Source organism: Dipodomys ordii, unplaced genomic scaffold (assembly GCF_000151885.1).
Source record: "Dipodomys ordii isolate 6190 unplaced genomic scaffold, Dord_2.0 Scaffold3, whole genome shotgun sequence".
NCBI classification, from domain to species: Eukaryota; Metazoa; Chordata; class Mammalia; order Rodentia; family Heteromyidae; genus Dipodomys; species Dipodomys ordii.
This window is the reverse complement of record NW_012267219.1, coordinates 2,646,561-2,658,603: the sequence shown is the minus strand read 5'-3', so window position 1 is coordinate 2,658,603 and position 12,043 is coordinate 2,646,561. Positions and strand designations below refer to the sequence as shown.

At 48.7% G+C, this 12,043-nt stretch overlaps 1 protein-coding gene across 2 annotated transcripts in view; it reads left to right on the top strand.

The window, feature by feature from the left end:
- Arhgap9 (Rho GTPase activating protein 9) overlaps positions 1-12,043 on the top strand; it is a 17,551-nt gene that overhangs the window by 2,664 nt on the left and 2,844 nt on the right. Inside the window, exons 2-17 of one of the 2 annotated variants that reach the window (XM_013021247.1) lie at positions 5,362-5,429; positions 5,741-6,074; positions 6,525-6,736; positions 7,651-7,875; positions 8,055-8,174; positions 8,402-8,506; positions 8,697-8,758; positions 8,898-8,991; positions 9,176-9,271; positions 9,414-9,512; positions 9,789-9,930; positions 10,036-10,143; positions 10,637-10,735; positions 10,911-10,988; positions 11,339-11,392; positions 11,616-11,750. In XM_013021247.1, the coding sequence (XP_012876701.1) occupies positions 5,362-5,429; positions 5,741-6,074; positions 6,525-6,736; positions 7,651-7,875; positions 8,055-8,174; positions 8,402-8,506; positions 8,697-8,758; positions 8,898-8,991; positions 9,176-9,271; positions 9,414-9,512; positions 9,789-9,930; positions 10,036-10,143; positions 10,637-10,735; positions 10,911-10,988; positions 11,339-11,392; positions 11,616-11,750 (2,031 nt within the window). Of the gene's footprint in view, positions 1-5,361; positions 5,430-5,740; positions 6,075-6,524; positions 6,737-7,473; positions 7,561-7,650; positions 7,876-8,054; positions 8,175-8,401; positions 8,507-8,696; positions 8,759-8,897; positions 8,992-9,175; positions 9,272-9,413; positions 9,513-9,788; positions 9,931-10,035; positions 10,144-10,636; positions 10,736-10,910; positions 10,989-11,338; positions 11,393-11,615; positions 11,751-12,043 lie in introns of those variants that run through there. The other variant, XM_013021239.1, reaches the window with a different exon arrangement.

Sequence of the window (12,043 nt, the reverse complement as noted above, 5' to 3'; positions counted from 1 at the left end):
AAAAAAAAAAAAAAAGAAGAAGAAAACTTGCATCCCAAAGGCAGAGAAAACAGTGGGGGGGGGGGTCACTTTTCATGGACTCTACACCTTTTAGTGGAATTTCAAGGGATAAGGTCACACGGATGGCTGATGTGATGAGATAGGAATATTCTCTTGGCCCTTCTTCCTCTCCTCTGATTTACCAAACTTTAGTCTCAGTGTCTGAGGTATGGGAAGGACCAAATTGCCTGACAGCTTTGTTTTTTGTTTTTGTTTTTGCTTTTGTTTGTTGGTTGTGTGGCCTAAACTCTGGGCCTGGGCACTGTCCCTCAGCTCTTCAGCTCAAGGCTAGCGCTCTACCACTTGAGCCACAGAGTCACTTTTGGCTTTTTCCGGTTTATGTAATGCTGAGGAATCAAATTCAGGGCCTCATGCATGCAAGGCAAGCACTCTGCCACTGAGCCACTTTTCTAACCCCTGTTTTATTTTTTTATTTATTGTAATATCCTGAAATCCTGGAAAATTCTATGGAATCATTCTGTATATAGGGCACAGATAAAGACATTGTCCAAAGTTTTATTTATTTATTTATTACCCTTATGTGAATGTTTTGCTGTAATCACAGTGAATACTGAAAGTATTGCAGACACAAATTAATAATGCATTGATCATGTTTGCTTGTTCTGGCTCTCTAAGACTTAGCAAGTGTTAGAAAAACAGGAAAAGAGGCTGGGAAGGTGGCTCACTGGTAAGAGTACTTGCCTCACATGCATGAGGCACTAGATTCAATTCCTCAGCACCACATAAACAGAAAAAGCTGGGTGGCCCTGTAGCTCAAGTGGTAGCGTGCTAGCCTTGAGCTGAAGAGCTGGGAGACAGGGCCCAGGCCCAGAGTTCAGGCCCCACAACCAACCAAAACAAAAAGAAAAGAAAGAAAAGGAAAATCAGGAAAACATTTATGTTGTAACAGTGAACATTTTCATGCTGAAACCTAGTTAAATGGTGAAAAAAAATTATTTGGTAGATAAAAGTGATAGATTCGGTCACAAAATACCAAAGAATCATAAACTGTGGCTCATGAAGAGATTTTCTGGTCCTGTTGGGAATCAATTGTGAATATTATTCTTTGCTCTTTGGAGTGCTTGGTCAGTGTCCTGTGGTAGGATTAGTGTTAGTAGGTGCTTCTTTGGGTGTTGGGGGAAGAGTACAGTTTACAACTGCTTTGGTCTGTGTAGAAAATAGGTTTAAGTAGGGAAGGGGAGGGGAGAAGATGTGGCCAGGTGAGGGAGGGTGTGGCCACACTGGATGCAGATGTGACCTCGGGGCCTGGGACCTTCCCCTGGTCTGATGGGGGGACGGGGGGGGGAAGGCCCAGGATGTGACCTCCAGGTGTGCTAGTTACCTAGGTGACACAAGTACTGGGCAGAGACTCAGTCAAGAGGAGGGAGGAGCCTGCCTGGCCTTCCTAGGGTGAACCTTACAAGTTCAAGCCCCAGGACTGGCAAAAAAATAAAAATAAAAAATCGCTGAAACAGCCCCAAGCCCTGAGTTCAAGCTCCATGACTACCTGCCCCCCCCAAAAAAAAGTGGTGGTTGTTAACACAAAAGAAACAGTTAAGAAGCATGCAGGTGGCTCATACTTGCATTCCTAGCTACTCACGAGGTTGAGATCTGAGGATCTCAGTTTGAAGCCAGCAAGAAAGTCTGTTAGACTCTTATCTCCAGTTAACCACCCAAAAATGAAGTAGAGCTGTGGCTGAAAGTAGCAGAGCACTAACCTTGAGCAAAAGACCTCAGGGAGAACACCTAGTTCGAGCCCTACAACCTCCCCCCCATCCTCATCCCCATACACACAAAGAAACAGTTTTAAGGTAGGTTTTCTCATTTCACCAAGGAGGGAACCAAGAAACCCTGAGAAGTTACACTGTGTTAGGAATCACATACAAGGCATTGAAGATGCCAACAGATACTGGCTTCTTCATTAAAGTACTCATAGACTTCCTAGAAGTCAGAAAATCAAATCATATGGCAGATATGAAAAGTGTCACAAAAGCTCTACATTGCTGGGCACTGGTGGTTCACACTTACTCAGGAGGCTGAGATAGGAGGGTCACAGTTCAAAGTCAGCCCTGGGAAAATCTGTGAGACTCTTATCTAATAAACCACCAGAAAACGGGAAGTGGTACTGTGGCTCAAGTGGTAGAGCACTAGCCTTGAATTCAAGCCCCATAACCAACAACAACAAAAAAAGTTCTAAGTTAAGACCCTTCTCAGGGCTAAGAGAACTTCCTATGCAAATGACCTTTTCAGCTGAGACCTAGGTGAGGTAGAGAATGGAGAAGGGAAGTATTTCAGACAGAGAGAATAACATGTGCAGAAGGTCAGAGATTTCTGTGCCCTTTAGGAATGAGAGGAATATAAAGTTTCTGGTGGAGGCTGTGAAAGGGCTAGGAAGGAAAGAAAAGTCTCTGTAAATTATATTGTAAAATTTGGGCTTTACTCTTAGGGCAGTAAGAAGCCTTTGGAAAGTTTAAATCAGTGGAGTGGCAGGGCACATTTGTATTTAGATCACTGTGAGGAGTCTAGCAAGGAGGCACATGCCTATAATTCCAGCACTTGGGAGGCTTCAGCAAGAGGACTGAGGAAAGTCAGGCTAGTTAGTGAGACTTGTCTCAGAAGAAAAAAAGAAGTCACTGTGACAAAAGGACTCATTAAGAGGGTAAATCATCCACACTAAGCCAGATGCCAGGGGCTCACACCTATAATTCTACCTTCTCAGGAGGCTGAGATATGAGAATCACAATTTGAAGCCAGCCCCAGGTAAAAATGTCCTTGAGACTCTTTTTTTTTTTTTTTTGGTGGGTTGTGAGGCTCCAACTCTGGGCTTGGGCGCTATCCTGGTGCTCTTCAGCTCAAGGCAAGCACTCCAACACTTGGGCACAGCACCACTTCTGGTTTTCTAGTGCTTTTTAATTGGAGATAAGAGTCTCATGGCCTTTCCTGCCCAGGCTGGCTTTGAATTGTGATCCTCAGGTCTCAGCCTCCTGAGTAGCTAGGATTACAGGCAAGAGCCACCAGCACCTGGCCCTTGAGACTCTTATTAATTACTAAAAACTAGAAGTGGTGCTGTGGCTCAAGTTGTAGAGCACTAACCTTAAGCAAAAAAGCTCAGAGACAGACCCTGCCAGGCACTGGTGGCTCATGCCTTTAATCTTAGCTTCTCAGGAAACTGAGATCTGAGCACTGCAGTTCAAAGCCAGCCCAGGCAGGAAAGTCTGTGAGATTCTATATCCAATTAACTACCAGAAAACCAGAAAATCAGAAGTGGAGCTATGGCTTAAAGTAGTAGAGAGCTAGCCTTGAGCAAAAATACTCAGGGACAGCATCCAGGCCCCTACAACAGCCAAAAATAAATAAATAAAGTAAGAGATTGTGTTTGAAAAATTACTAAAAGCAGCCAAGACCAATGGCTCAAGTCTATAATCTTAGTTATTTGGGAAGCAGGGATTAGAGGATCAAGGTTTGAGGCCAATCTGTGCACAAAAGCTCATGAGACTTCATTTAAACTAATGGCTTAGCACAGTAGTGGGCATCTATTACTTAGCTATGATGAAGCACAATGGCTAGGTGCTATGAGTCACCTTGTCACCCAAAGGAAAGTACAAGTGGGAAGATCACAAACCTGGTCTGGCCCAGGCATAAACAAAACCCTATCTTGAAAATAACCAATGCAAGAAGGGGCGGAGACGTAGCTCAAATGGTAAGGCACCTGCCTAGCAAGTGGAAGGCCATGAACTCAAACCCCTATACCACCACCACCAAAAAAAAAAAGTGAATGGGAATGAGGCAATGAGGAGAAGCTAAAGTGCAGAGTGCTAGCTCCAGAAAAGGCACAAGAAGATGAGTTTGAACACTTAAGCACTAGATGGGGCTGGGTACAATTCAGTGTAGAGCACTTGCCACAGATTCCATCTTCAGCACTGAATAAGATAAATAATAACCTTAAAAGCGCTAAATGAATGAATGAATGAAGTTAATCATTTTGTTGAAGAGTTGCTGGGTGCTGGTGGTTCATACCTGTAATCCTATCTGCTCAAAAGTCTGAGATCTAAGGATCACAGTTTGAAGCCAGATATGGCAGAAAAGTCTGTTACACTCTTATCTCCAATTAACTAACAAAAAGCTGGAAGTGGAGCTGTAGCTCAAGTGGTAAAGCATCAATATTGAATGAAAAAAGCTAAGGGATAGCATCTAGGCCCTGAGTTCAAGCCCCAGCTCAGGTATGAAAAAAAAAAAAAAAAGCTTGGTGCTGGTGGTTCATGCCTGTAACCCTAGCTACTCAGTAGGCTGAGCTCTGAGGATTAAAGCTAGCCTCGGCAGGAAAATCCGTGAGACTCTTATTTCCAATGAGCTATCAGAAAACTGGAAGTGGTTCTGTGGCTCAAGTGGTAGAGCGCTAGCCTTGAGCTGAAGAGTTCAGGGACAGCACCCAAGCCCAGAGTTCAAGCCCCACGACCATCAAAAAAAAGAAAAAGAAGTTGATGTGAGAGTTCTTCTTGTCATGATACTTAAGCAAGGTAAGCAGGTAGATCATAGAGATGGGAGCCCAGCATTGATTCCCCTGGTCCTCAGATCATATCAGGGGAGGGGAGTTGACTGTTGTCACCAGAGGGAAGGAGTACTCTCTCCCTCCACAAAAATATCATGTCTCATGCTAGGAAGTGGAGGGAGAAGGGGAGAGAGGAGTGGTCAGGAGGTGTGGATGTTAAATTAGCAACACAAGGGAGGGTCTCTCCCACCATCTACCAGCGAGAAGATGACATAGGTCCCCTAACTGCCTGCAATAGTGGCAAGTACTACTTATGCAGAATATCTGATTCCATTGTAATTAGTGAGTTAGCTGTGTCATCAGTTAAGGTCTGTCTTTCCTTCACCTCCACAAATGTTCCTTCTTGTCTCACATCCCTAGTGCTCTTTGCACACAGGGGGTGCCCAATCAGTCCTTGTAAAGAGTGTGAACAACTGAAATTGTGAACACTCTAAAATTGTGTAGTCCCTCCAATATACTGATGTAAGAATGATCAAGGTTCTTAGCTCCCAAAAATGTGTCCTAAGTAGGGAGGAAAGTGATATATCAACTCTGAACCCCTCTGTACTTGTCACAGCCACTTTCTTTCTCTCTTTGGTCTTATTGTTTCTGTCTTTCTCTACATACAGGAAGTATGCAAACTTTAGGTTTGAGACAATCAGTAATGGAAATATTGATGCCTATGCAACTTTAATAAAGAGTCACAAACTTTCTGTCATTACTTCTTGTACCTTTTCCTATGTTCTTATGTTAGACTGACCTGATTCTTCCTCCTCATCTTCTTCTGTGTCCAGCTCAAGACACCCATCAGTACCCAGGACCAATTTCTTCTACCCCCAGATCTTCAAATGGGCTTCATCAGGTACTTGGAGGAAAATTACCAAGCTAGGCCATCTTCTCTGATTTCCTGCCTTGCTGGCCTTACAGCCCTACTGACCACATCCTCTCTCACCTTACTTGTATACTTCCTCACTAGACACTGTACCCAGGACTTCTCAGCCCCCCAAAGCGCCACTAATCTCTGCAAAGGGCTTCTGCCTCAACCTAGAGGCTCCACTCTTCTCCCTCTCCCTCCCATCCCTACCCCTCACTGCTGCGCTAAACTATGACTCTCTTCCTGAAGGCAGCCAATCCTATTACTTCCTAGATCTCCAACACTCCTTTTCCCCACAGGTAACAGTGCTGACCACGATGCTATCAGGCCGGTGGTGGCCAAGTACCTGGGGAAGTCTAGGGCTTGGGTCCCGAAACTCACCTCAAGGATCTCAGCTCTGTGCCCTCTACACCTTTAAGTATACTGGAACAGATGGCCGGCAGGTGTCTCTAGCTGAAGGTGACAGGTTTCTACTGCTTCAAAAAACCAACTCGGACTGGTGGTTGGCAAGACGAGTAGGAGCCCCCACTACCTCCCGACCCATCTTTGTCCCTGCTGCCTACATGACAGAAGAACCCATTCCTTCCCAGAGCCCAACTATTGTTACTTCTAGCCAATCCCTCTGGACCACTGGTGAGTAAGCTGTCAGTCCTTCCCATCTTCTTCCTGTTTTCCTGGCTTTAGGGAGGGGATCCCCTTCACACCCCCTTTGCCTGCTTGAACTCTGGGCCTGGGTGCTATCTCCTTTTGCTCAAGGCTAGCACTCTATCACTTGAGCCACACACTACTTCCTGCTTTTTCTGTGATTAGTTGGATTGCCAGGGCTGGCTTCCAACTGTGATCCTCAGATCTCAGCCTCCTGAGTAGCTAAGATTACGGGCTTGAGCTCCCAGCACCTGGCTTGATCGGCCTACCCCTTCATCACAACCATGTAGTCTCCTTTCCCATTGCCTTCCCTCCTAGTCTCAATCTATCTAGTTAAAATGTCACTTTTCTACACCATTCCCCTATCTTCCCTCAAGGTTCAAGCCAAGATCATACCTCTAGTCACGTGCTCTTCCCACTTCATTTCTCTGTTTTTAGCGCCAAAGTTATTTCATGGCTCCCTAAAGGAGCTCCGCCCATCTCCAGTTCCCCAGGCTACATCTGAGCATCCTCCTCCCCTACCCACCAAAATCTATAGAAGTGTCAATGTTGCCAATTTGAGGCCTAGCCTCCTGCAGCCCCTCCAGGAAGAACCAAGTGAAAGAGCCCTCTCCCAGAAACACTTACTGACAGAGGCTGATGCCAACCTGGTGAGTCACAGCTCTCCTTCTTAGTATGGACAGTCAACAGACCTAACAGCTGGGCTTTGTTCTGGGTGGCAAATAGTACAGATAGCAGCCTTGCCCTCAAGAAGTGGTGTGTGTGTGTGTGTGTGTGTGTGTGTGTGTATGTGTATGTGTGTGTAACATAATAGGACAACTTTCAGTGATTTATGCTGATAAGCACTACAAAGGAGAGTTAATGTGGTTGGGGGGGGGGGTTGGAGGGAATTGAACACAGAGGAGGAAGAGGGAGCCATAGCAAACTAAGAGATGAGAATCAAGTAGCAAAGTAGTAAGTAGCAAAGGCTCTGAGTGGACAGGGAACTTGACATAATCAAAGGGCTGAAAGAGATCAACAAGAGCCCTGCTTTTTCTTCCTTCCTCCAGAATCCTAGCCCAGGGCAGAATCTCTCCCCAACCCCCCATCCCCTGTCTTGCCATCTGGGACACCAGCAAGTCCCCCTTAGGAAAAAAAACACCATTGCAAGCCCCTCCCCTTTCTGCTTTCTTGCTAGTGGATGGAAAATGGCCTCTTCTCCCCTATAGTCCCTAGCAAGGGTCTTTTTACACTGTTCTGTTGTCTTTCACTCTGCAGGATGTGAGGGTGGGGCGATCCGATCACTGCCTCCCCCCTCAAAAAAAAAAGCCTGTTCCCCTTTCCTGTGGTAGTGGGGCGGGGTGCAGGAGGAGGGAAGTTGGCAACAGGAAGTGAGGAGAAAAGCAAAGACTGTGAGGGCAAGAATTTTTATAAAGCAACTGGGGTTCTGGGGTTCCTCCCCCTGTGCATGGGTCACCCTGTCCCAGAGCTGGTGGTAAGAAATGCTGGGGACTGGGCAGAGAAAGTGGGGAGGAGAAGGGCACAGGAAGGATAATCACCTCTGTCTGTTTTTCTTTCTTGGCAGGTGGAACCCCAGCCCCTCATGTCAGAGAACCCAGTGTACTGTAATCTAGTGGACCTTCGCCGCTGTTCTAGGTCTCCACCCCCAGACCCTGCATGCCCCCCATTGCAGAGGCTGGACGCCTGGGAGCAGCACTTAGATCTCAACTCCGGACGTTGCTTTTACATAAATTCACTGACTGGCTGCAAGTCCTGGAAGCCCCCACGCCTGAGTCGCATCAGAGAAGAGGTGAGGCCTTCTCTCCTGCTTGTCTCATTGTCTCCTCAATGTCCTTTTTCCTACTAAGCTCCGAGGTAGTGTGCTTTTTCCCTGGGACTCACAGGAGGATCAGAAAAATTGGTAAATTGTGCGAAGGGTGAGAGCCTGTTGAGGGGAAGTCTATATATAGTTGTGTATGCCTCCCCTAGACTCAGAACCCTGGCTCCATGGAAGGGACACACAGCTTGAATAGTGACAATGGTGTCCTGCAACCTGAGGTGAAGGGCTCAGGATCTACCACAGGGACCCTGGAATGGCTCCACACACAGGTAAGACTCCCCTACTACCCTCCCAGTCACATGCAGGAAAAACCCCCAAATTAGATGCCAGGAAACAGAAACAAAAAAGAAATGCATGATTTTCTCTTTTATATAAGATGTTCTTCCTTACCCACTACTCCCTCTGCCACTCACCCACATCAGCATTTCTCTTTGGGACCCCCCTCCCCGAAATTGAAGGCTCTTCTACCAGTTTCTTCAATCTCTCACCTTTCCAGGATTCACTCTGCCTCAGCCAGCGCGCCTCCCGGGTGGCTCTGTCAGGACCACTTCCAGCCTCACAGACCCCTCGAGCTCTCCCAGAGCTTCTGGACGACCCCCATGTGAGTCTCCCTGTCAGCTGAATTGTAAAAATCCTTCCTGCCCCGCCCCAGCTCCCCGCTTCTCAAAGACATCTTCCTCTTTCTGGATATTCTTCTTATCCACCCCCCTCAATTCAGGGAGATCCTGTGGGAGGCTGTGGGCGACCCCAGGTGGGGTGGCTTGCTAACACCCACTCCCTCCCCTTCCCAGGAAGTAGAAAAGTCTGGCCTGCTCAATATGACCAAGATTGCTCAAGGGGGGCGCAAGCTCAGGTAAGGAAGACTCAAAATACACTAGGGATCTGGGCTATTGCATTCTGCAGGGTAAAGCAAGGTGCTGGGGAGTTCACTCAGTGTGTGATCCTTGAATGACCTTTTCACAACCTTTACCTCTCCACCCTTGCCCCTGCAGGAAGAACTGGGGCCAGTCTTGGGTGGTGTTAGCAGGTAACAGCTTGATGTTCTACCGGGAGCCGCCGCCACCAACTGCGCCCTCCCCAGGCTGGGTGAGTGTGATCATGGACGCCCGGGGTGGAGGGTAGGGTCAGGCCCACCGAGATGGCGATGGCTATGGTGATGGAAAGGAAGGGAAAGGAATGAGGAAGCCTCTCACCAACGGAAACTCGCCCATGACGGGGGAGCAATGAAACAACCAAACCCTGTGGCCTCAGTTTCTCCTCTAATTGCCAGGCACCAGCGGGAAGCCGACCCGAAAGTAGCGTGGACCTGCGCGGGGCGGCCCTGGCTCACGGGCGCCACCTCTCCAGTCGCCGCAATGTCCTGCACGTGAGTGCACGCCCGCGCCTCGCCTCTCCAATCCCCACCCGACCACAGGGCGCGCACCCATCTTCCTCCCTGCTTTTGAGGCTCCTTCCTTCTGCATCAAGCCTTCCCTTCTCTTCCCCACCCCCCCCCCGCACTCCCTTAGATCCGTACGGTCCCTGGCCACGAGTTCCTGCTGCAATCGGACCAAGAGAGCGAGCTGCGTGCCTGGCACCGTGCGCTGCGGGCAGTCATCGAACGGCTGGTTAGATGGGTTGGAGACCATGGGAGAGGAGAGCGGGTGAGGGGCAGGGAGAAGGCGGGTAGACAGAGACCCAGGGAGTGGGGGTAGAACAATGGGAATCTGGGAAGCTGCGAGGTCTCCGTGTACAACTCTGGCCCTGGGTGGGGCTTGTGGTAGAGATCCCGACCGCAGTTTGGGGTTCTCCTCCTGTGTCCAGCAGGGAGTGTGCAGCTTGCTTGCTTTCCTCTACCAACTTCTCAACTTCTAACTCAGCTTTCCCGCCCCATCCGCGTCTAGGATCGTGAGAATCCCTTGGAGCTGCGTCTGTCCGGCTCCGGTCCAGCAGAGCTGGCGCAGCTGAGTGCCGGGGAGGATGAAGAAGAGGAGTCTGAGCCAGTGACCAAGCCACTGCTGCGGCTCAGTGGCCGCAGGAGTTCCAGTATGGGGGGGAGGGCGGGGCGTGAGGGGGGGGCGGTGCAATGCTCTGACAGGCTGGTGCTGCTGGTGGTGCTCGCTTACTTTCCTGGCCTCCTCCTGCACACAGGTCGGTGTCCTGAAGGCACAGAGCAGAATCGTGTGCGGAACAAGCTCAAGCGGCTAATCGCCAAGAGACCTCCCTTGCAAAGCCTTCAGGAGCGGGGTCTTCTCCGAGGTGAGGCGGTTCAGAGCTGCCTTAGGCTCTGCTATTTATTTATTTATTTGTTGTTGGTTGTGGGTCTTGAACTCTGGGCCTGGGCACTGTCCCTGAGCTTCTCTTGCTCAAGGCTAGCACTCTACCACTTGAGCCACAGCACCACTTCTGGCTTTTTTCTGTTTATGTGGCGCTGAGGAATCCAACCTAGGGCCTCATGCATGAGAGGCAAGCACTCTACCACTGAACCACCTTCCCAGCCCAGCTTTGCTCTTTATAATGTTTCCCTGATGAGGTTCAAAGCAGAGCTTTCTAGAGATAGATCACAATCTTATGAGACTCTTGTTCTCCTACTACTGATTGCTTGGGGTGGGGGGCAGGGGAAATACTTTCTTGCTGTCCCCCTGCCCCATAGCTGGACTGCCAGTCTCACTTGGAGGTGACCGGCCTATGCTGAGAAGAGCTTCTTTAGTGAGGTGGCACTGGGCCTCACACACCTCTGTTACCTCCCCAGACCAGGTATTTGGCTGCCAGTTGGAATCATTGTGTCAACGGGAAGGGGACACCGTGCCCAGCTTTGTGAGGCTCTGCATTGCTGCGGTGGATAAAAGAGGTCATTTTTCCTAAAGTCTCTAGAATCTCCCACTTCCAATAAACCAATGCCCAGAATTCTCACCTCCCTGGTCCCTGTCTTCCCATGGTCTCTTTCTTTCTTGGATCTCTCACTAGCCCTTGTTCTACATGCTTCAGAACAGGAGCCCTTATCTGCCCCCTGCCTTATTGCTTAGGTCTAGATGTAGATGGAATTTACCGGGTAAGCGGGAACTTGGCTGTGGTCCAGAAACTTCGTTTCCTGGTGGACAGAGGTAAGAAGGTGTGTGGGCGAGCAGTGGTGCTGAGAGCTTCATACCACCTCAGGATTATATAGGGTGGGGGTTGAACTCAGGGCCTCAGTTGGTGAGGTGACACTCCAACCCTTAAGCCATACTTTCACTTCTAGCTTTTTGCTGGTTAGTTGGAAATATGAGTCTCATGAACTTTTCTGCCCAGGCTGGCTTTGAACTGTGATCCTCAGATCTCAGCCTCCTGAGTAGCTAGGTTTACAGGTGTGAGTCATGCTGCATAATTGAAGTGGTTGTGAGGGAAGGAGTTGGGACAGTGTATCTGCCTAGAACTTCTTGTTTTAGCTCCTGATCTTTTCTTATTCATGTTGCAGAGCGGGCAGTCACCTCTGATGGGAGGTATATGTTCCCAGAACATCCAGGACAAGGTACTTACAAGGCCCCTCTGACCCCTAAAATCTCTCCATAGTCCTGTCCTTGGACTCCATGATTTTCCTCATGTCCCACTCCTGAGAAGGTTGTCCCCATCCCTATCTTTGCTGTTTTGTCCCCCTTTGGACAGAACCCACAGTCATTCCAGACTCTACTCAGTCTCTAGGTCTTTGCAGCCCTTCATGAGCTCTGAACCCACTGAACTTCTTTTCCCTCCAGAAAGTCGATTAGACTTGGACAATGCTGAATGGGATGACATTCATGTGGTCACTGGAGCCCTGAAGCTCTTTCTCCGGGAACTGCCTCAACCTCTGGTGCCACCGTTGCTGCTGCCCCATTTCCGTGCTGCCCTTGGTAAGATTTGAGAGCTTGAGATATGGGGAAAATGTGAGTGGTAAGGGATAAAACAGAGGTTCACGTCCATCCTGACCCAACTGCTAGAAAATAATTCATTTACCAACTTCAGTTTTTTATATTTGGCTGTTTTAAGAATATTTACGGGGTTAGGTTAAAAAGAATTCTGAAGGGGCAGGGAATATGGCTCAGTGGTAAAGTGCTTGCCTTGCATGCCTGAGGCCCTGGGTTCAATTCCTCAGCACCACATAAGCAAAAAGAAAAAAGCCGGAAGTGGCGCTGTGGCTCAAGTG